The 20,544-nt window shown below is 44.3% G+C and overlaps 1 protein-coding gene across 1 annotated transcript in view; it reads left to right on the forward strand.

Annotated features, from left to right (window-relative positions):
- Positions 1 to 20,544, forward strand: part of FRMD4A (FERM domain containing 4A) — a 397,277-nt gene that overhangs the window by 162,033 nt on the left and 214,700 nt on the right. Inside the window, 1 exon segment of the mRNA XM_027772576.1 lies at positions 8,573 to 8,638. Coding sequence (XP_027628377.1) covers positions 8,573 to 8,638 — 66 coding nt within the window.

Genomic DNA, 20,544 nt, shown 5'->3' on the forward strand with positions numbered 1-20,544 from the left:
TCCTTTGGGTAAATACCAAGAACCGGGATTACTGGGTCATATGGGAGTTCTATCTGTAAGTTTTTGAGAAACCCCCATATTTCTTCCCACAGAGGTACTAATTTACATTCCCACCAACAGTGTAAGAGGGTTCCCTTTTCATCACAGCCTCTCCAGCACTTGTCATTCTTTATCTTTTTGATCCCAGCCATTTTAACTGGGGTTAAATGGTATCTCATTGTGGGTTTAATTTGGATTTCCCTTATGACAAGATACTTAAAACAGTTTTTCATATGCCTCTCGGCCATTTCTAAGTCTTCCTTGGAGAGTTGTCTGTTCAATTCATTTGCCCACTTTTAATTGAAGTATTCATTTTTTTATGAATGAGCTGCTTGAGTTTCCTATATATTGTAGATATCAAGCCCTTGACTAAGGAATAATTTCCAAATGTTTTCTCCCATTCTGAGGGTTGTCTTTTCATTCTAATTATTGTTTCCTCTGCTGTAAGGAAACTTTTTGTGTGTGTGTATACATATATGTATATAATATATATACACATATACACACACACATACTCACCAGAGAGAGACAGAGACAAAGTGGGGGGAGTGAAAAATATCCCCATAGGTGGGATGGCCACCCCACAATCCCTTTTCCATTCTCCTTTTGGGATCCTGGGCAGGCACACACACACACACACACACACACACACACACACACACACGCACAGCTGGTTGTTTAGGGGATATTGGTAATTTTTCTAAATAAGCATGTTTAGTAAATTTCTCTTTGTGTGATTCTAATGAGTCATTACTATTTCTTAATCAATTGTCTCAGAAATGAATATGAGTCACAACCTGGTATCTTACTTTGTACAGGAACATAAACAAGTAGGCATGTGCTAACTAGGTTTAAAAATTTTTTGTAGGCCTTTCAGCATTTCCTTAAATAGTTGTCCTCGCTTTGCTCATTGCCTTCTTCATCCCCAGGCCCTGGTGTCTTCCTGGTAATGGTTTCAATGTACATGACTGTCAGAAAACTGAAAAAATATAATAAGAACATGTGTTTGTTAATTTTTTTTTTAAGTTTTGCTGAGGCCAACAGGTGGCATGGTGTTTAAGGCATGGACTCCCACATGGTTGACCATGGTTTGAGTTTCAGATCTGAAGACTTGAAAATCACGCGTGCATGTGTGTGCTCAAAATCCCAAGAGGAGAATGGAGGAGAAAGGATTGTGGCATGGCTGTCCACCCTGGAAGTTGGTTTCTCATCTTCTCTCTCTCTCTCTTTCTCTCTCTCTAGCAAATACACACCTCATATGGCAAGGACCATTGAAAAAAAACTAAAAAGAAAATAAATAACAATTTATTGCATGTGCACTCACCAGAGACACAGAGAAAGAGAGAGAAAGAAGGAAAGTGAGAAATTGCCGCCTATGGGACATGGTCACAGCACAGTCCCTTTTCCATTCCTCCCGTCTTTTGGGATTTCTGGCATGTATGCACATGTGCCTGGCGTGTTTCTCAAGCCCCCAGGTCTGGGAACTGAAACACATGATATCTGGTTACCGCAACCACCAGGCCAAGGGCTGGCCTGATTGACTGTTTTTTCATTTTTATTTGAAAACACACACACACACACACGCACACACCTACCTTTGTTCCTGAGTTCAGGACCCTGCAGCTATCTGTGTAACTGTGTTACATGTCTATAAAAAGGTTATAAACAATGGAACTAAAGTTTTTTTCTTCAGAGCTCTTCCTGCACAGATATCATGGTATATAAATTATTTGGTAGAGGAAAGAAAAGGGGGAGAGAGGACATTCAAGAGATAGCAAAAACAAAAAGAGAAAAAGGGAGAGGGCATGCGGAGGGAAAGGTGATAATAAGAAGCGCATGACAATGGGTTGACGCGGCGATTTTGTATTTGAAGAGAAAATACTCCTAATAAAATACATCCGAGGTTTTCCCAATTCGAAATGGGAAAGCTTTAAGAAAAAGCGTGCCAAACCTTGCATTCCATTGCCTTCCGAGTCCCTGCGTAGTGTGGGCAGTGAAATGTTTTCAAGGCTGTCAATCCGTGACTGCTTCCAATCTAAGCTTAAACCTCAAAGAGTACATTCTGAACTCGGTACCCCACACCTCTCCGTATACGGCATCCTGACATTGCCGAGTGTATGGGGGGTGTCGTCTCTGCTAGTTATTTGTTCTTTAGCAATTGCCCTGGCCACGTTGGAGCAGTAATCCTCCCACCATCGTGAGTATCTCAGGTTCTTGTAGATGGATGCCCTCAGACACGAATATTCATCAGTTCCCCTTGCCAAACGCTGTGCTCCCTGAATCACTCTGGTCACAGTTGGCTTCCCATTAATTCTGTCTGCATGGAGAGAATCTGTCAGAATTCAGTCTTGAGTATTCTGGCCTATGTGACAACTCTATTCTCATTTGTAAATTAATAAATTGGATTTTATATGTTAAACATATAGACAATCTAAATGATTTTGCTGAGAAAGAATATTTTCCAGCTCCACTTCCTATGGTTGACCTCAAGCAGTATCCTTTATCTTTCTAGAGAAAGTTTCTCTTTTACAATTTTTTTAGTTGGGGGGGAAAAAGGAATAACATCTTGGGTAATATATGGGTGGGGCAGAATTGAAAGAACCACCCATAAGCCTGCTTAGCACATCAACTATTTTTATTTTTGCTTTCTTCTTTTTTTTGGAGAGGTTTTTGCTAGAGGGCTAGTGCACATGCCAGAAAGAAAAAAAAACAGAGAGACAGAAAGCAAGAAATCACCCTCCAGAGGAGGAGGCCACACCACAATCCTTTCTCCTCCAGTCTCCTCTCAGGATCTTAGACACACATGCACAAGCACCTGGTGTGAGTTTAAGCCATCGGGTCCAGGACTCGAACCTCACCCAACTATATGTGAGTCCAGCGACATAGCCATCAGGCCAACTGCTGGTTCCAGAAAGTTAGAAAGCAAGCTGCCAGTCCAGGACTCGAACCAGGGTCAGCCATGTGGGAGTCCAGCACCCTTCACCACACAACCTGCCGGCTATTTTTGCCTTCTAGACCCTGTCCATATGCGTGACAATTTTTCTTAATTGTCAGAGGGCATGTGTGCTCACCAGAAAGAGACAGAGAAAGAGAGAAAAGCACTCCCCAGTGATGCAATCCCTTCTCCTCCATTTCTCCATCTGGTCGAGATTTTGGGCATGTGTTACAAGCATCCAGTGTGTTTTTTCCAAGTTGCCAGGGCTGGGATTCAAACCGTGAAAGTCCGTATCAGATCCAGTTCTTTAATCACTAGACTATGGGACCGGCCCTATACACAACAATCTTATTGACCGCTTTACAGTACTCATATCATTTCATATTCTGTATGTTCACTTAAGCTAATGTTTCCCATGTTGATTCGGTCCTCATGATTCAGAGCATATCTCAAAGCAAGGATGCATAAATCGTGTTTTTCGAAGTAACATTTTTGCATATATCCCTTAGACGTACAGTGCCCTTGGCAGGCCTCTGCTTGGTGTAGAATTGTATTGTAGCAAGACGATTTATGGCGGGCCTGGTAGCCAGCTGACATCTATGAGAAGCCCTGTTCTCCAAAGGATTTCCTTTGAGGATGATGCCAAGGCTCCAATTGTGCCTGAGCAGCTGAAAATGGAAAAGAAAAAAAAAAAGGAAAACAGTATTATTTTACAATTGTTAGTATTCAAAAGAAAATTTCAGTGTGCCTGGCAAGCCAAACAAAGCTACAGATGTCTCCCCTTTCTCACACACACCCTGAATGAACCCTTTCTGAACTGATGATGAGAATAGGAGACTCTGATCTTACTTGCATGTGGAATAACAGGTGCCCCCTTTGAGAAGCAATCCGCAGCAGTGTTGGCAAAAGAAAGTTGCATCTTCAAAAACAGGGTGATTCAAAGGTGAGTTTCTGTGTAGGTTCACTTCTCTGTGCTGACTTTCTGCAGAGGTATTTGCTTTCTACATGGGAAACATTAAAATTGGGAACATGTTACAAATTCCCCAGGAATTTGTGTTGAAGCTTTGCTGAAGAGAGGAGTGAACTTGGGACACACTGAGTAGATACTAACTTCTCAATACCTAGTGAGATCCGTTAAATTGCTGAACACAGAAAGTGAGTTTTTTTTTGTTTTTATGTTTGTTTGTTTGTTTTTTATGTAATGATTCATTTTCAGTTGAAAACGAGAACCCGAGGATGCAGTTTTAAGTATGAATATACAGTGGGTGCACTTGGAAATACTTTGAAAAAATTATATACTACTTCTTTATTACTGTGATTAAGATTTATTGATATAATAATGTCTTTCAGATGCCATTTTTTTCATAAAATTTATTAGAATGTGAATAAGTAACTCAAGAGCATGTGTATACCCCTAACCTTTACAGTAGAATGATCCTCAAAACTTGTGTCTTAAAAATGCCAAGAGAGGGACCAGCAGATGGTGTAATGGCTATGTCACTGGCCTCCCATGTAGTCGACAGCAGTTTGAGTTCTGGACCCGGTGGTTTAAACTCATGCCAGGCTCGTGCATACCCAAAATCCCGAGAGGAGAATGGAAGAGAAGATATTATGGTGTGGCCATCCCCCCTGGGGGGGGGTGATTTCTCACTTTCTGTCTTTCTCTCCCTTTATGGTGAGCACACATGTCCTATACCAAAAACATCTCAAAAAACAAAAAAATGCAGAGAGAAAGTAGCATTTCTTTATAAAAACACTTCTCTATCCTCAACTTGCAGAAAATTTTCTCAAACCTGTGATAGATATTTTAAAAGCAATCTCAAAACATGGGTGTAGCCCAGTGACATGGCTGGATCCCACATGGCTGACATCATGATTCAAGACCCGGACCAGACATCTTGAAAGTCATGCCAGGCACATGGGCACGTGTGCCCACAATCCTGAGAGGGGAATGGAGAAGGGATTGTGGCTTGGCCTTCCCTCCTGGTGGTCATCCCCCCAGGGGTGATTTCTCAGCTTTCCTCTTCCGCTCTCTTTCTCTGTCTCTCTGGTGAGCACACACACCAAAACTAAAAAACAAATGGGACTGTCATTGATCCAAATGCAAGATGACAAGGCCTATACTAAGGCAGTAATCAAAGAAATAGAAGAATCTAGATTCAAGAACTATAAAAAGTCAGCAACTCAAGGATTGAATAATTATGGAGTGGGAGAGAGAGGGAGGAGCCAGGAGACTTACTGGCATGAGCTCACATAAACGGAATCTTAAATAATGATAATAATAATGTGCTAGACGGCTATACCATTTTCCTTCCTAGCACTTTCATTTTATTAGCCTTGAGTTCTTTCCGATAAAAACTAAATTGCTATAGCTCTAAAAAAAACTTTTAATTGCCAGACAGCATATATATTCACCAGAAAGAGAGAAACAGAGAGGGAGAAAGTCCCCCATCCTAGCGGGGCATGGTCACACTGCAGTCCGTCCTTCTCCATTTCTCTATCGTATTAGGATTTGGGGCACGTGTGCACATGCGCCCGGTGTGTTTTTCAAGATCTGGGGCTGGAATTCTGCCAGGGAGAATCCAGCTCCCTTAACCATGAGGCTACTGGGACAGCCCAGTAGCTCTAAAATTTTACTCCCAAGTACGTGTGGGATTGCTATTAACTGCCCTACTGAAACTTGACATTAACACTTGGTGTACTTTTTTGATGATGTGCTCATTTATTTTTGTTGGTATGGCAGCAGGTATTTCAGTCTAATTGTAAATCGTAGGGGCTGTCATTGTGCATAGAGGGATGACTGACATGAAGCTGATGTGTTTTTTTAAGCCAAGTCCATTGGTTAGGATGCCTACTAAGTGCAAGGTAGATGAATTCTTATAGGTATGGAACCTGTTTCTTGCTAAGGCATTTCACTCCTGAAGTTAAAAGAGTGAATACAGACTCGGCATAGGCCCATCTCATGTTCACAGCTGCCTGCATGCAAGATAGCAAGCCATTGGACTGAAGTTGTTCCTCTATTTTTCATTTTATTTTATTATTACTTTTTTTAGAGATTTTTTTGCCTTAGGGCACATGCGCTCACCAGAGAGAGAGACAGAGACATGAGAGAGGAAGTAAGAAATTACCCCCCCTGTGGGGGGATGGCCATGCCTCAATCCCTTCTCCTCCATTCTCCTTCTGGGATCTTGGGCACGCACACACACACACACTCGTCATACTTTTAAAGCCACGGGTGCAGGACTTGAACTGCGGTCGGCCATGTGGGAGTCCAGTGATGTAAATCACTATGCAATCTGCTGGCCCTTATTGTTATGTTTTTAGCACCAGAGAGTGTGTGCACACATGAGAGAGAGAGAAACTCTCCCCCACCCCCGTCTCTGCCCCGGGCCTGGTCATACCACGATACTTTGTCCTCCAGTTCTCCATGCAGTCAGGATCCTGAATATGCATACATGCCCAGCATGTGTTTTTAATCCAACAGAGCTGGGACTCAAACCCTGATCAACATAAACAATTTGGCTTCTTTTGCACAGTGCCTAACCATTGTGCCAGGGGGCTGACCCTTTTCCTTTACCCAGTTCTATTTTTCCCCTTCATTAGAGTACTTATGGGTCTGTGAAACTTTTTCTGGTGGTTTTTCTCAGAGCTGGGGACTTTCTGATCATTATTGTAACTCAGATCAAGAGATGTTGGAGATTAGCCCCCTGTAAGCAAGACATGCCGCTTTGGTTTAGATTTCCTAACTAAAGAAAGCTGATTTGTTGGAAGCATGATGGAATGGTTTCTTTCAAGGAAGGAAGAAGAGAATATTCTCCTGGGATTCTGTGTCAGCTTTGGACATGTCGATGGTCAGAGAATAATCCCCTTTGAACAAGAAGAGGAGTTTGTCTTTTCTATCTTTCCTGGGCAAAGTATCCCTAAGAAAGGCTCTAATGTCTGGGCCCGGATCTGCTGTGTACATCTTTTCTTTTGATCTGCTTAAAGTGTGTGTGTGTGGGGGGAGAACGGCGTGGGGTTTTTAGTGGGAAAGTAGGAGTCATATAAAATATGAAGGTTGGATGGAAGCTTATGGTGTGGAGACTGTCTCATACCAGCTTATGAGAGTCAGTGGCTACACTTTCAGGAATTGTGAGGGCCAGTTGTAAAATAGAGCTGTTATTAACATTAAATGACACGAACTTATAATTAAATGCAATGTGTTAAAAAAAATGAAGATAATAAATACTCAAGATCCCTCACTTCTTAACTATTTTACTACACTTTATTAGTCTTTACACTTTGGAGGTTATTTATATCTGTCGTGTCTGCGTGTTGGAAGTGCTGTCAGTGTTGTCATGACAGTAGCTTAAAATCAGCCATGGCGAAGGTGTCTTGAGTACAGTGAGACGATTTATGGTAAGAGTGGCAGCCAGCCGACATCAATGAGAAGTCTTGTTCTTCAAAGGATTTCCTTTGAGGGTGATGCCAAGGCACCAGCAATGCTACACATCAGGGCTTTTTCCTTCCACAGAGCAGTTGTTAAACATTCACCAGGACCCCACTGGGTGCAGCCCATCCATTTTGTATATGAGACCAGGGCATGGACATGAGCAGAGACTTGTCCAAAGTCCTGCAGTAACCAGCAAGGCCAGGACTAGACTTGGGTCTCCAGTGCCATATAACTTGGTACCTATCTTCCTTCCTTCCTTCCTTTCTTCCTTTCTTTTCTTTCTCTTCTTTCTTTCTTCTTAATTGCCCAGAAGGTGTTTGTACTTGCCAGAGAGACAGGGAAGGAGAAAGAAAGCACAGCCCCCAATGGGGTATGGTCACACTGCAGTCCCTTTTCTTCCATTTCTCCATGCTATTGGGATTTGGGGATCAGTGTGTTTTCAAGCCACTGGGACCAGTGTTGGAACCACAGCCAGCCATATAGGATCTGGCTCCATTAATCACTAGGACTCTGGGCTTGCCCAGTGCCTGTCTTTCTGTTACATGACACAGAGGTCTCTGTCCTGAAAGGCACAAGGGACAGAGGTCAGGTTTGGCTGTGAGCATTTATCTCCAGAGCTTTTCTATTATTGGTGAAAGCACTATAGGGACTTGAGTCATACACAAATGGAGGGAAATATGGAAGTCAAATTCAGTCATCAGATGGGGGGTCGTTTGCTCTCTGGTGATTAGCAAGGGGACAAGTGGCAAGGAAGCAGAGACCAGGCTCTATCCCTAATGTGAGGTGGTCTTATTATTGAATGGGAGTATGAATAAAGAATGAATGACAACACTTACCACTGCCTGATAGTACGGTATATATGTATTTGCTGCTTTAATTTGTATCTGTCCCATTTGGATGGAAGGACACACAAGGACAGGGATCTCGTCTTGAGTGCTGCTACACACTCAGCTCTAGGAACGGTGCCCCGCACATAGAAAGTGCTCAATAAATACTTTCAAATGAATGCATGAATCAGTCTTGCCACTCCTTGGTATTATGCAACACCAATTCCCTAGGGGAAGTTTTGCCCAGAGGGACATGCTAGTGGAATCTAACCTTGGGGACCCTCTGACCCCGCATCTAGTGTCAAGACGCTCAGTAACCACCATTTCTCTTCCCTTTAGATGACGGAGGGCCGACGATGCCAGGTCCATCTTCTTGATGACAGGAAGCTGGAACTCCTAGTACAGGTAAAGCACTTTCTGTCAACTAAACTTCTTCAGAGTCTAATGTGGTTCATGCTTCAATTCATCTGGGGTTGGAGGGGGGTACTGTGAACTGTTTTTAAGTCTCTAAAATTAATCTGTGAGAGAACGACTAGCCCACACCAGGGTGTTTTGTGGGTATGCTATTTTTGTCCATGCTGTATCTGTGTGCACCATGCCCAAGGCATTCAAGGCCAGATGTATATCTAACCTATTGTTGCAAAGCTCTAGAAAAGGAAATTCCACGACTGCTATGAGCTATTCTTTCTGCTTGGAAAGAGTTAACTATAATATAACCTAAATAACTCTTGCTGTAACTAAAACTGATTTAGTCATTGCAGTTCCAAGGGGATAGAAAAATAGTCCCTGCTTTTCAAGGTAAGCTTTTATAGTCATGAAAAGAGGGAAACCATCTCTGGTTTTGAGCTCTCTTAAGGGTTCAGTCGCCCCCTTCATAGCCCATCCATGGGTCGATCTTGCCATCACAGTTGCATTTTGAAGAAATGGAGATACAAGAAATTTAACCAATTTATCTCCAACTAAGAACACATTGGTGTCAAAAAAAAAAAAAAAAAAAAAAGTCGAAGAAACAGAATTACAGTACTTGGTCTTGTTTTATTTGCTCTTGAAAAGTTCACTGTTTTACCCGGAGCCTTAAAAAACAGTGACGTTTTCAAATCTGAACGTAAGAGCCTATAATTCCAAATCTGTTGTTCAATGACAACCTTTATAAATACATTTGGTTGGCATTCTGCAATGCCTCTCATCCTCCACCTCCTTTTGCCATAAAGAAGCTACAGTTCTTCGGTGGTTGAAATGATGCCCACAAGCTCATTTATGGGGAAATGGTTCATTTCATTGGGGAGAGCCACAGGTAGACAATTGTCATGTGTTGCTTTGTGCGTGCTACTTGGGTTTGAAAAATATTCAAATTGCTAACTTTAAGATGCATTAAATAGGAGTTAAATTATAAAGGCATTATAAATGCAATCTAGGACATAGGAAAAATCTCATAATTTTACAGACAGTCAATTTTACAGAGACAGTCCCTAACTTATGATGGTTTTACTTAGAATTTTTTGACTTTGCAGTGGTGGGAAAAAGATGTGCATTCAGTAGAAACGATACTTTCAGTACCCACTCTTTATTTTTCTGTCAATAAAACATTCAATTAATCGTGTGAGAGGCTTTTTGTTAGATGATTTTGTCCAACTGTAGGCTAATGTATGTGATCTGAGCACATTTTAGGTGGGCTAGACTAAGCTATGATAAGTGGGTTGATTGTAGTAAATGCATGTCTTTGAAAGTTTATTTCTGGACCAGCCTGTGGCATGGTGGTTAAGGCAGCTGGATCCATGTGGCTGACCATGCAGTTTGAGTCTTGTCCCTGGCGACTTGAGATACATACCAGGCACATGTGTGTGCATGTCCAGAATCCTGAAACGAGAGAGAAATGGAGGAGAAGGGATTACAGCTTGCCTATTCCCCATGTAGGCCGCTTTCTTATTTTCTCTCTGTCTCTCTCTGTCTCTCTCTCTCTGGCAAGCACTTGGTCCTTTGTGGGGGGTGGGGGGAAGCGGGGAGAGGTTTATTTCTTTCATGGAAGTGAGAGAAAAAGACCAACTCCCTCAACAGAATCCCATACTGTTTCCCACCCCCAGCCTTCTGCAAGTAGCCAGGCTCAAGGGCACACGTGCCTGGTGTGTACAGGTCCTCTGGGGAACGGAACCCTCAGTCTTCTGTATGGTTCAAGCCCCACTGGAGCAACACATTACTCCTGCACAAACTGGCCCATAAATGCATTTTTGACTTAAGGTATTTCCAACTTCCAGCAGGTTTATTGATGTAACCCCATTATAACCTGAGGGTAGTCTAATTTTAATAGATTCCTTTCTGCATTTTCATATTTATGTTGTTGGCATGGTTGCAATCATAATAAATGTATAATTCTTATCATTTTATTTTTTCATTTAACATTGACTTTTACTAGCATTTCCCAAGGTACTGCAAATGGTTGTCTCTGTTGATAGCTGCATACACTCCAGAAATGGATATACTATTATTACGTAATCATTCCCCCATTCGAGTATATTTAAGTTATTTTTATACAGGGATTAGCAGATGACGTAATGGTTACATCGCTGGACTCCCACGTAGTCGACCGTGGTTCAAGCCCTTGATCCAGCAGCTTCAAACTCATGCTGAGTGTGTGCGCATGTGTGCCCCAAATCACAAGAGGAGAATGGAGGAGAAGGGATTGCGGCCTGGCCATCCCCCTTAGGGAGATGATTTCTCTCTTTCTGTCTGTCTCTCTGGTGAGCACACATGCACTATAGCAAAAATCCCTCAAAAAATTATTTTTTCTTACAATTTTAAGTAAATGACTTATCCTTACTTATGCTGCTCTCCCACATTTTAGAATATGCCCTTATTAGAGTCAAGCCTGTGGCCTATAGTCTTGTTTAAAGTCAAACTTGTGGTTTGGATTTAAGGGAAAAAAACAGTAAAGGGGAATGGGCAAGCTGAGCGAGATCTCTTTGATGAGTAGAGTCAGTTACTAACAAACAAGTGGTGCTCTACATTGCTAAAGATCAGCGTGAAGAGTTTGTGGGTAAGTGGTCTCGGCTCAGAGGAAGCCCCTTTCCGGGACAGGAAATGAGACCTTCCATGGCAGTGCCGTTCTTGTCTACTGGCCAGCTTGCCTGGGAAAATATGAAGGGGGGCAGCTGAAATGCACTTGAGTCACAGAAAATACATTTCATTACCCATGTGCACAGTCTTGGGATAATTATCCTCAACCCCATAAAAATTAAGAAAATGTTGAATTAGGCCACATGAGAGACATTCATGCTCTTCTCACCCCTTCATAGAACATGCTTCACATGTGATGGCCTATTCCTAGGACACGCTCCTTCCCACACCCCCACTCCCTGGGCCAGCTCCCTTCTAGGAAGTCTTTCTTTCACACCTTGGGAGACACTCCCCCACCCACCCTAAAGCCTGTCCAGCCCTCCTCACTTGCCCTTCCCTAGGCTACCCTTGCCCTGTGTTTCTCTCTTGCGGCAAGGTCACACCTCATTGCCACTGCTTGTTTATTTGTCACCATTCCCCGGAGCCCTGACAATTTGAGGGCTGCATCTGTGTCTTGATCACTCTGTATTCCAGTACCCAGACAGTACCTGGCATATAATGTCACCAAGTAAATCCTTGTAGAATTAAATAGACTAATCCTAAGATGCCTTGGTGTTAGTTCCAAAGGACTTCTTGCCACAGTACCAATAGTTCGATGGGGGATTTAGTTCAGCACCAAAAAAATAGGTAAATGTTTTTTAAAAGTCTGTGAGTGTATAGAAATATGTGTGTGTGTGTATGTATGGAGGTCTTTTAAAAGTTAATGAAAAATGTGTGTAATGAACAGATAATGTGTGGTTTTCAAAATTTGTTAAACTCATGTCTTGATTCTATTTTTTTTTTTTTTTTGAGTGAGATTTTTGCTATAGGGCATGTGCACTCACCAGAGTGACAGAGACAGAAAGCAAGAAATTACCCCCCCGCCCCCCCCGGGATGACCACACCACAATCCCTTCTCTTCCATTCTCCTCTCAGAATTTTGAGAGGTCACACGTACCCAGTGTGAGTTTTAAGCCGCCGGGTCCGAGAGTCAAACCACAGTCGACTACATGGGAGTCCAGCAACATAACCATTCTGCTATCTGCTGGTCCCTTGATTCTATGTTCTATGAACTTTTTGAAGTCCCTGTGTATGAGTGTGTTTATTTATTAAAGGGAAATTCTAAACTCAGTTGCAGAGTAGGCATCAGAAAAAATTGGAGAAATAAGGTTAAAACTATTGGACAAAAGCCAACTTTATTAAATAAACAAATCTTTCTCATCCACAAGTTCTGTTGTTTAAGATTAAATTCTTTTGGCAGAATCCTTTCTAAAAGCAGTCCCTATTTTCTAGCCCCTTTGGGCCCATCTCTAGGTTTTCAATAACATAAAACATTTGATGCCACACCCTTCTCTTTGATGTTCTGCCTTCATAGAGTGATCACCTTCAGAGTCATTTATGTTTTAGACAGCAAAATATCTTAAATACTGAAAGTATTGTTGTTGTTAAGAACAATGTCAGAATATTTGTAGGAAGCCCTGGACTAAGTGCTGTCTTCCTGATCTTTGGGCCTAGGATCACAGAGATGGGAAGGAATGGAAAAGCCGCCTACATTTAGCTAACAGGGTTTGTGAGATGTGAGGCGGTCTGGAAGAAGTGTTGATCTCCTGCAGAGAAGCAGATGAGTTTACGCAAGGATAGACAGACTAGAAGACATTGATAAGAAGCGGCAGAGGCAGGAGGTTCATTTTTTAGCCACTGTCTGTTAGGGTGAGAGAGTCGTGAAGGGCCACAGTTTGGCGCTTCAGGAGCTGGGAAACTTGGATGGTGTTGGACGCCTCGGTGGGCCTGGCATCAGCACTGACTCCCACACAGGTCAATGCGTTAGGAAGCCAAGTTTTGCTTCTGGGCCACCCCACAGTGCAGTAGTTAGGTGCTGCACAGAGAAGCCAGATCCCAACATGACTGACCAGGGTTTGAGGTCCAGCCCTGGGGGCTTAAAAACATACCTGGCCTGCCCAAGGTCCCTGACCGAATGGAGAAGTGGAGGAAGGATTGCGGAGTGATCAGGCTCCATGAGGGGTGCTCGCTCGCTCTCTCTCACACACACCCACATATGAACACACATACACATGAGTGCACATGCACTTGCAGACATGCACCCTGTAACATTAAAAAAGCAAAAAAAGAGAGAAGAAGGATTTGCTGCCATTCAAAAGGTTGCTGGTAATACGCGGCCGCATGGATAATTTCATGCAGTGGTATCAACCTGGCCCCTCAGAGCCTGGCATTGTCCCTTCTCTGTACTACAGAGAAAGAAACCCTAATCCTAACATTTAACGCTTATTCTGTAAAGCCCTCTGAGGTTACTGAGTGAAATTTGTGCTTCCAAATCCCTGATTTCCCTGAGTCAATAATACATTACCCCTGGGGAGGAGGGGGAGGGTAGGAGACAAGAGGTCAAGAGAGCACACACTAGGAATTCATATTCAAAAGGCTCATCCCTAAATCCACAGGCAATTTCCTGACACCCAGGTCCTCAACCTGCAGCTCCTTAAGTCCTTGAATTCCACTTCAAATAATGCCCAGCTTCCCCGCTGGGAAGGTGATGTGCGCGTTCAGCCAGATCTTCCTCCAGCCAGCCCCATCCTAGCCCAGATCACCCTCAGATCCATTCTGCAGGGAGTATCTTTCCCCCCCATCAGCCAAAATTGTGGCCCTCAATTAGAAAAGGACTCAAAAAGCTTTTATGAAACTGAGAGAGGCCACCATCATGAGCCCACCTTTTCTTGGGGTGTCTGTCGCCCATGAGAGGATACAGCGCAGGTTTCCTATTAACAGCGCTTCTCAAGTCCTGCCCTTGGGCCTTTAAGATGCTTTTCTTCACTTTTTCCTGATCTGAGCGCCTATTTGGGGAGCGTTTGGAATGGAAAGAAAGGGAAGCGTTCTTAGCCATAGTTAGAATAATACAAGTAAGACGTGGGAGAGAATTTCCGGACAGTGAGAGTCCATGGATGGAGTACTAGAAGCAGATTCCAGGCCCTTTCTACTAAGGTTTCTTAAAAATAGAATGGATGTTTTTACTAGAATGGAATGGCTGAGGTGTGGCCCTTCCTCATTGCATTCTCTAGAGGCTTTTGATACTGTCCAATATCCTGTCTCACAGAAAGACAGGCCAGCGCGAGAAACAGTGGCCACGTCACAATCCCTTCTTCTCTATTCTCCTTTTGGGATCTTGGGCATGCACGCACATGCACCCGGCATGAGTTCAAGCCACCAGGTCCGGGACTCGAACCATGGTCGACTACATGGGAGTCCAGTGATATAGCCATTATGCCAACTGCTGGTCCCCTGAAGAATTTCTTCTCTTTGATGACAGAGCTTCACCTACAGGGTCCTCTTCATCTCCCCCAGTCTGCCACAGTGATTCTCGCTCTCTTGTTTTGGAAATGGCCCTGGTTTCCCTAGGGTTGCTGTGTCTGTTCCTCTGACCTAGTCTCAGCAGTGGCCCTTAACAAGATGTGTAACTGTCCACTTCTGTAAAAATAAAGGAACAAAGAGTCCCTATGATTCTGAGAAGTGGAGCAAACGTTAGTTAGTGGGTCCAAGAGAATTAAAGATGGAAACTAGATTAGTACTGTGTGTTGTGTGGTGTTCTGAATCCTGAAAAATACATTGGAACTCAACTTTCAGGGAAGACCCAGCTGCATGGGGTGGGACACTAGCCACCCACTCCATGCAGCTGGTGAGCACTCCAAGTGTGGCCAGTGCAAATTGGGTATAAATACACACCAGATGGGCCAGCAGGTGGCGTAGTGTGTTAAGGCTCTGGAATTACATGTCGCCAACCGTGGTTTGAGTGCCAGACTTGGAATCTTGAAAAATCATGCTAGGCACATGTGCAAGTGTGCCCAAAATACCAGGAGAAGAATGGAGAAGTGACTGCAGTGAGGCCTTCCCCCTACGGAGGGATTTCTCACTTTCCTTCTCAGTATCTCAGTCTTTCTCCAGTGAGCGCATGCGCCCTATGGCAGAAACCTAACAAAACAAAACACCAGACTGTAAAGCCTTCACATGAAAAATAAAAACATCTTATTAATGATTACTGTGTTAACGATCCAGGTTGAAATGATATTTTGGACACAGTAAGTTCAAGAAAATATATAATTAAAATTAACCCCACCTGTTTTTTTAATCCTTTTAACTATGAGTACAAAAAGTCGAAATTTTAGAGGGGGCGTGCCTTTTGTTTCTGTTGGATGGTTATCTCTACAGGAGAGAAAATCATTTAAACAAGAGAAGAAAATGCTCATAATAGCATTGTTTAGGGTTACCGAGCTATAACACTGGATATCTCACACAATAATGACTACATTGTCTAGTTCTTTGTAGAGTTTAGGTGGAGCACATCTTATTTAATCCTCACAGTGAGTGTTTAAAGTAGGCGTGTCTCAGATAAGAAAACAGAAATCCAGAAAGGTTAAGTAACTTTCACAGGATCACAAAGCCAGCTAGGTAGTATACATAGCTTGAGAACAGATCTTCTGATATTATACCCTGCTCTCTTTTCACTGCATCATAACAAATATATACAATCAAAACCAGAGGCATAATATCATTCACCTGTAATGTGGGTGCTATGCTGGCCCCTAACACCAGCATTGTAAATGATGGACGTTCAAGATCTCGAACCATGGAGCCAGCGGATGGTGTGGTGCTTAAGATGCTGGACTTTTGCGTGGTCCACTGTGGTTTGAATCCTAGACCTGGAGGCTTGAAACTCATGCCAGGCATGCATGTGTGCATACTGAAGATCCCAGGAAGAGAATGGAGGAGAAGGGATTGTGGTGTGGCCATCCCCCTTGGGGGATGATTTCTCACTTTCCCTCTCTCTATCTCTGTCTCTCTCAGGCAAGCGAATGTGCACTATGGCAAAAACAAACAAAGAAAAACAAAACAAAAACAACAACAAAAACCCTAAAGAAAAAAAAAAGACCTGAACCTTATCTGAGGTCTCCAACTGAAGATGTGCTTACCCAGGTCATTTCACTCCTTTGAACGCAGTTTCTAATCCGTCAAGAAAGGTTTCCGTACTGGACACAGGTTGATCGTGCATAAGCCTCAGGCTATCAGGTGTGGAAGAAATATGGCAGTAAATGAAAGAACGCCCTTTTCCATCATTGCTCTCCATCTGACAAACGATGCTAGTGATACTTTGTCTCAAAGGTTAAATAAGATAATGCAGGCTCTTAGTAAGGTGGCCTTGAAGGTTAAGTAAATATTCTGGTCTGTAAGGGTAAGAGAAGTCTTGTCTATGACTTCTGAAACAATCCGGATCTCCTAAGAGTGCTACATAGACAAAATCAGTAGATCTGGATTCTCAACACATGGGCACACACCCACATGCACACTCACCCACAAAGCCTATCTTTAGCTACTTTTGTGGTTAATAATAGTCTTCTGGGACCAGCAGATGGCATAATGATTATGTCGCTGGACTTCCATGTAGTTGACCAAGGTACAAGTTCTGGACTCGGCAGCTTAAAACTCACGCCAGGCGCGTGTACGTGTGTGCCCAAAGTCCCAAGAGGAGAATGGAGGAGAAGGGATTGCAGCGTGGGTATCCTCCCGGGGAGTGATTTCTCGCTTTCTATCTCTCTTTGTCTCTCTCTGGTAAGCGCACGTGCCCTATAGAAAAAAAAAAAAAAACCCTCTCTAAAATAATAATAATAATAATAATAATAATAATAGTCTTCTGCAAAAAGAAAGGGGCTTGGTGGTGTGCTCAGTAGCAAGCTAAACTACAGGACCGGAACGACATGGCTGACCAGGCATGACATGTGTGTGCACGTGTGCCTGATACCCCAGTGAGCTGGAGGACCAGGGAAAGGGAATCGAGGCATCACAAGGCCCTGTCCAGGGTGTGCCCCTCTTTCTCACGTGTATGCATGCCTTCTCCATCATGAATAAAATAAACTATTTCAGAAAAAAGATAATATAGATTGTTTTCCACCGCGTAATCCAGGAATACCCCCAAGCTTCACCTGCCAAGAGAAAAATTCAGAGTTGATTTCCTATTTTCTCCACGGAGGAGGGTGGGCAGGTGGGCCCCTCCTGATCCGCCTGCTGGGCTGTCTACTCAAGCGTGATCCAGGTCTGCCATCTGCTTCTGTCCGGTCTGCATTCACCAGCAGTGATGTCTCAGCCAAAGGCCCAGAAGCTGTGTGCAGAAGCTGGCAGCAGACAGGGACGCAGAGTTATAAACCTCCTGTCCGGGACCTCCCAGGCCACCAGGCCACCTCATAAAACAAGAGCCAAAGGGGTGTCAGGCAGCCCCGCTCGGGGCTGACCTCGGACTTGCCCGTGATTGCCGTTGTCGTTTATTAGGCCGCTCTCCGCAATTCCGGGCACTCCACCAAATGAGCAAAACAGATGTCTTTCCAGACCTCGGGGTGCTGATGCTATGTAGCATTCGTGGTGAAGGAATACATGTTGTATAGAGAGAGAACGTTACGGTAACTCTGTATCTAGTCCAAAGTTCATTTCATGGGACGGAGGAGGAAGAAATAGTCCAAAAGGCTGTTCTTGGGGAACACTACAGCGGAATTGTTTCCCCCTTGCTGAGGGGGGAAAGAGACCCCATCCATCTGTCTTCTCTAAGGGAAGGACTTTTTGAAAAAGTTGCTAAGCTCTCTTTTTGCTGCTGTAGAACAAAGGCAAATTCCAGTCTCCCTGGGGGTGGGGATGTGAGAGAGGGGAGAGTGTCAGGATACAGCAGATTGACAGTCACATACACACACAAACACACACACACACACACACGCGTGAGCGATAGTACGCACTGTTCTCAGGCAGGTGCAGGGTGTGGAGAGAAGAGGAGGCATCTTCTCCAGCCCCTTGGGCTGAGGGGTCAGGATGCTGGTTGCCTAGCAACACCCCCTTGCTTTCTCCCCTCCTCTGCTCCTCCCTCCCTCTCCCCACACCCCCATTTCGGTGCCCATTTTCCCCTCGATGCTACTTTTAAGCAGTTTTAGAAAGCAGTCGCCGGAACCATTTGACACTGCCAGTAGCTGGCCAACCTTGTCCTACTGAAAGGACGATTTCCTGTGGCCAGACCAAATGTGGAGCGAGAGCAAAGGGCCAGGAAGCCAGTGCAGCTTCCTCCCTCCCAGGGATCGCCTCCGGAAAGTTGGTTTTATGTCTTTGTCTTTGCATTTGTTTTACTGCTGAGGTTATTTCTTCCTATGATCCCTTTGCAAAATCCTTTCCACGTATTCTCCAGGGTAGCCCCATAGAGAACGGTGCTGCCAAGGAGCCTCAGGAGAGGCCTGTTAACTACATGCTCCTCATTTCTGTGTCTCTGCTGAAGCCGGATAAGAAGGAAGGGGCAATTGAATCTAAGTCAAACACAGCGCCAGTTAGTGAGTAATTGTATTTATGGGGAAAGGCACATATAAAAGCACATGCACGTGCACACGCCGCCGAGAGGGGTATAAAGATGGAAAGAAAATTGGCTATCTTGGAAAGGATGGGGTAACAAGAACCTAGAAGTTAATATCTGGACTCCCCCCCCCATAGGGCATGTGCGCTTGCCAGAGAGAGAGAGAAAAAAATCATCCCCCAGGGCAGCAGCCATGCCACAGTCCCTTCTCTTCCAGTCTCTTCATGGGGTTTTGGGCACACATGCCCCGAGTCATTTTCAAGCTGCCAAATCTGGGGCTAGAACCATGGTGTTGGCCATGTGAGATCCAGCACCTTAATCTCCATGCTACCTACTGGCCCCAAACCTGAGCTTTTTAATTAATTTATTTATTTTAAACAGGGTCTCACTCTGTTGAGATCCTCCTGTCTTCGCCTCTCAAATTACTGGGACTACAGGTGTACACCATCATCCTTGGCCTTTGGGATGGGCCGGAAATTGAACCCAGGCCTCCATGTGGCCTCAGCCTGCTGAGTAGCAGTGTCAGCCATTACACACTGTTTCCTCCGGGCCTGTTGTTTTTTTTTGTTTTGTTTTGTTTTGTTTTGTTTTGAGAGGTTTTCGCTATAGGGGCACGTGTGCTCGCCAGAAAGAGAGAGAGAGACAGAGAAATAGAAAGCAAAAAATCACCCCCCCGGGAGGGGGATGGCCACGCTGCAATCCCTTCTCCTCCATTCTCCTCTTGGACTCTTGGACACGCACGCACACGCGCCTAGCATGAGTTTAAGCGCCAGGTCCGGGACTTGAACCGCGGTTGACTACGTGGGAGTCCAGCGACATAGCCATTACGCTAACTGCTAGTCCCAGGTCTGTTGTTTTGTTTTTTTTTTTTTATCAATAACTCACAGAATGATATTTGGCACATTGCTCAATTCAAGTACTTGCTTATTTGGTGAATGCCTACTATTCATCTGCCACTGTGCTTTGCAGACCTAACCGCCCTCCCTTGGCTCTGAGGTCATGCCTGGAGGTGATTAATGATGCTTTGGGCTGCACAGCTGTTGGCAAGTCCAGGTGGCTGGCTCTTCCTGCTCCTCCTGTGGCCTGGGTGTTCTCAGTACTTGTTCTTCCATGGCCGGGATCTCTTCCCTCTCTACGCAAACTGAAGCCTCTCTTATAAAGAGCAATGCAAGAGAGTGTGTGGGGGACCGGCAGGGGGCGTGGTGGTTGGGGGCACTGGACTCCCTCATGGGCAACCATGGTTCAAGTCCTGGACCTGGTGGCTTGCTTTCTCACTTTCCCTCTCTCTCTGTACTCTCTCGTCAAATTAAAATAAATGAATAAACTTAAAATAATACTTTAAAAAAAATAAAAAGAGAGAGTGTGGAGGTGGAGTTGCTCATCCTGAAAGCTTGTCCCACCCAGCCCAAGGCAAAAAGGAAGGCAGGTCCTGGGGGAAATAGAGCGTTCTCAGATATCAGAAGTGGTGAAGCAAGAAATTGAAAGGTGTAAGGAAATCTCAGGAGCTCTGTACTTTCTGAGACTTTTCTACCCCCAGGGACCTTCCCCATAGCCCTTCATCTCTTCCTGGTTGCCCACGCCTCCAGCACAGGCTAACAATTTAGCTATGAGAGCAAGGTGGAAATTTCCGGGTCTGGCAAAGTCTAGCCTCACTCTTCCAGCCACCTCTTAGGTCTTTGTAAGGCCCACTCGACGCAGCTCCAACTCCACACCCCCAGTCCAAACATATTATCCCCCCATCATCTTTTTCTTGCACCTGCTTTGAAGGTGAGCCCAAGTGAGCTTTAAAAGTGATTCTTGGGGCCAGCAAGTGGCATGGTGGTTAAGGTGCTAGACTCCT

This window comes from Tupaia chinensis, unplaced genomic scaffold, assembly GCF_000334495.1.
Source record: "Tupaia chinensis unplaced genomic scaffold, TupChi_1.0 Scaffold000285_1, whole genome shotgun sequence".
NCBI lineage: Eukaryota > Metazoa > Chordata > Mammalia > Scandentia > Tupaiidae > Tupaia > Tupaia belangeri.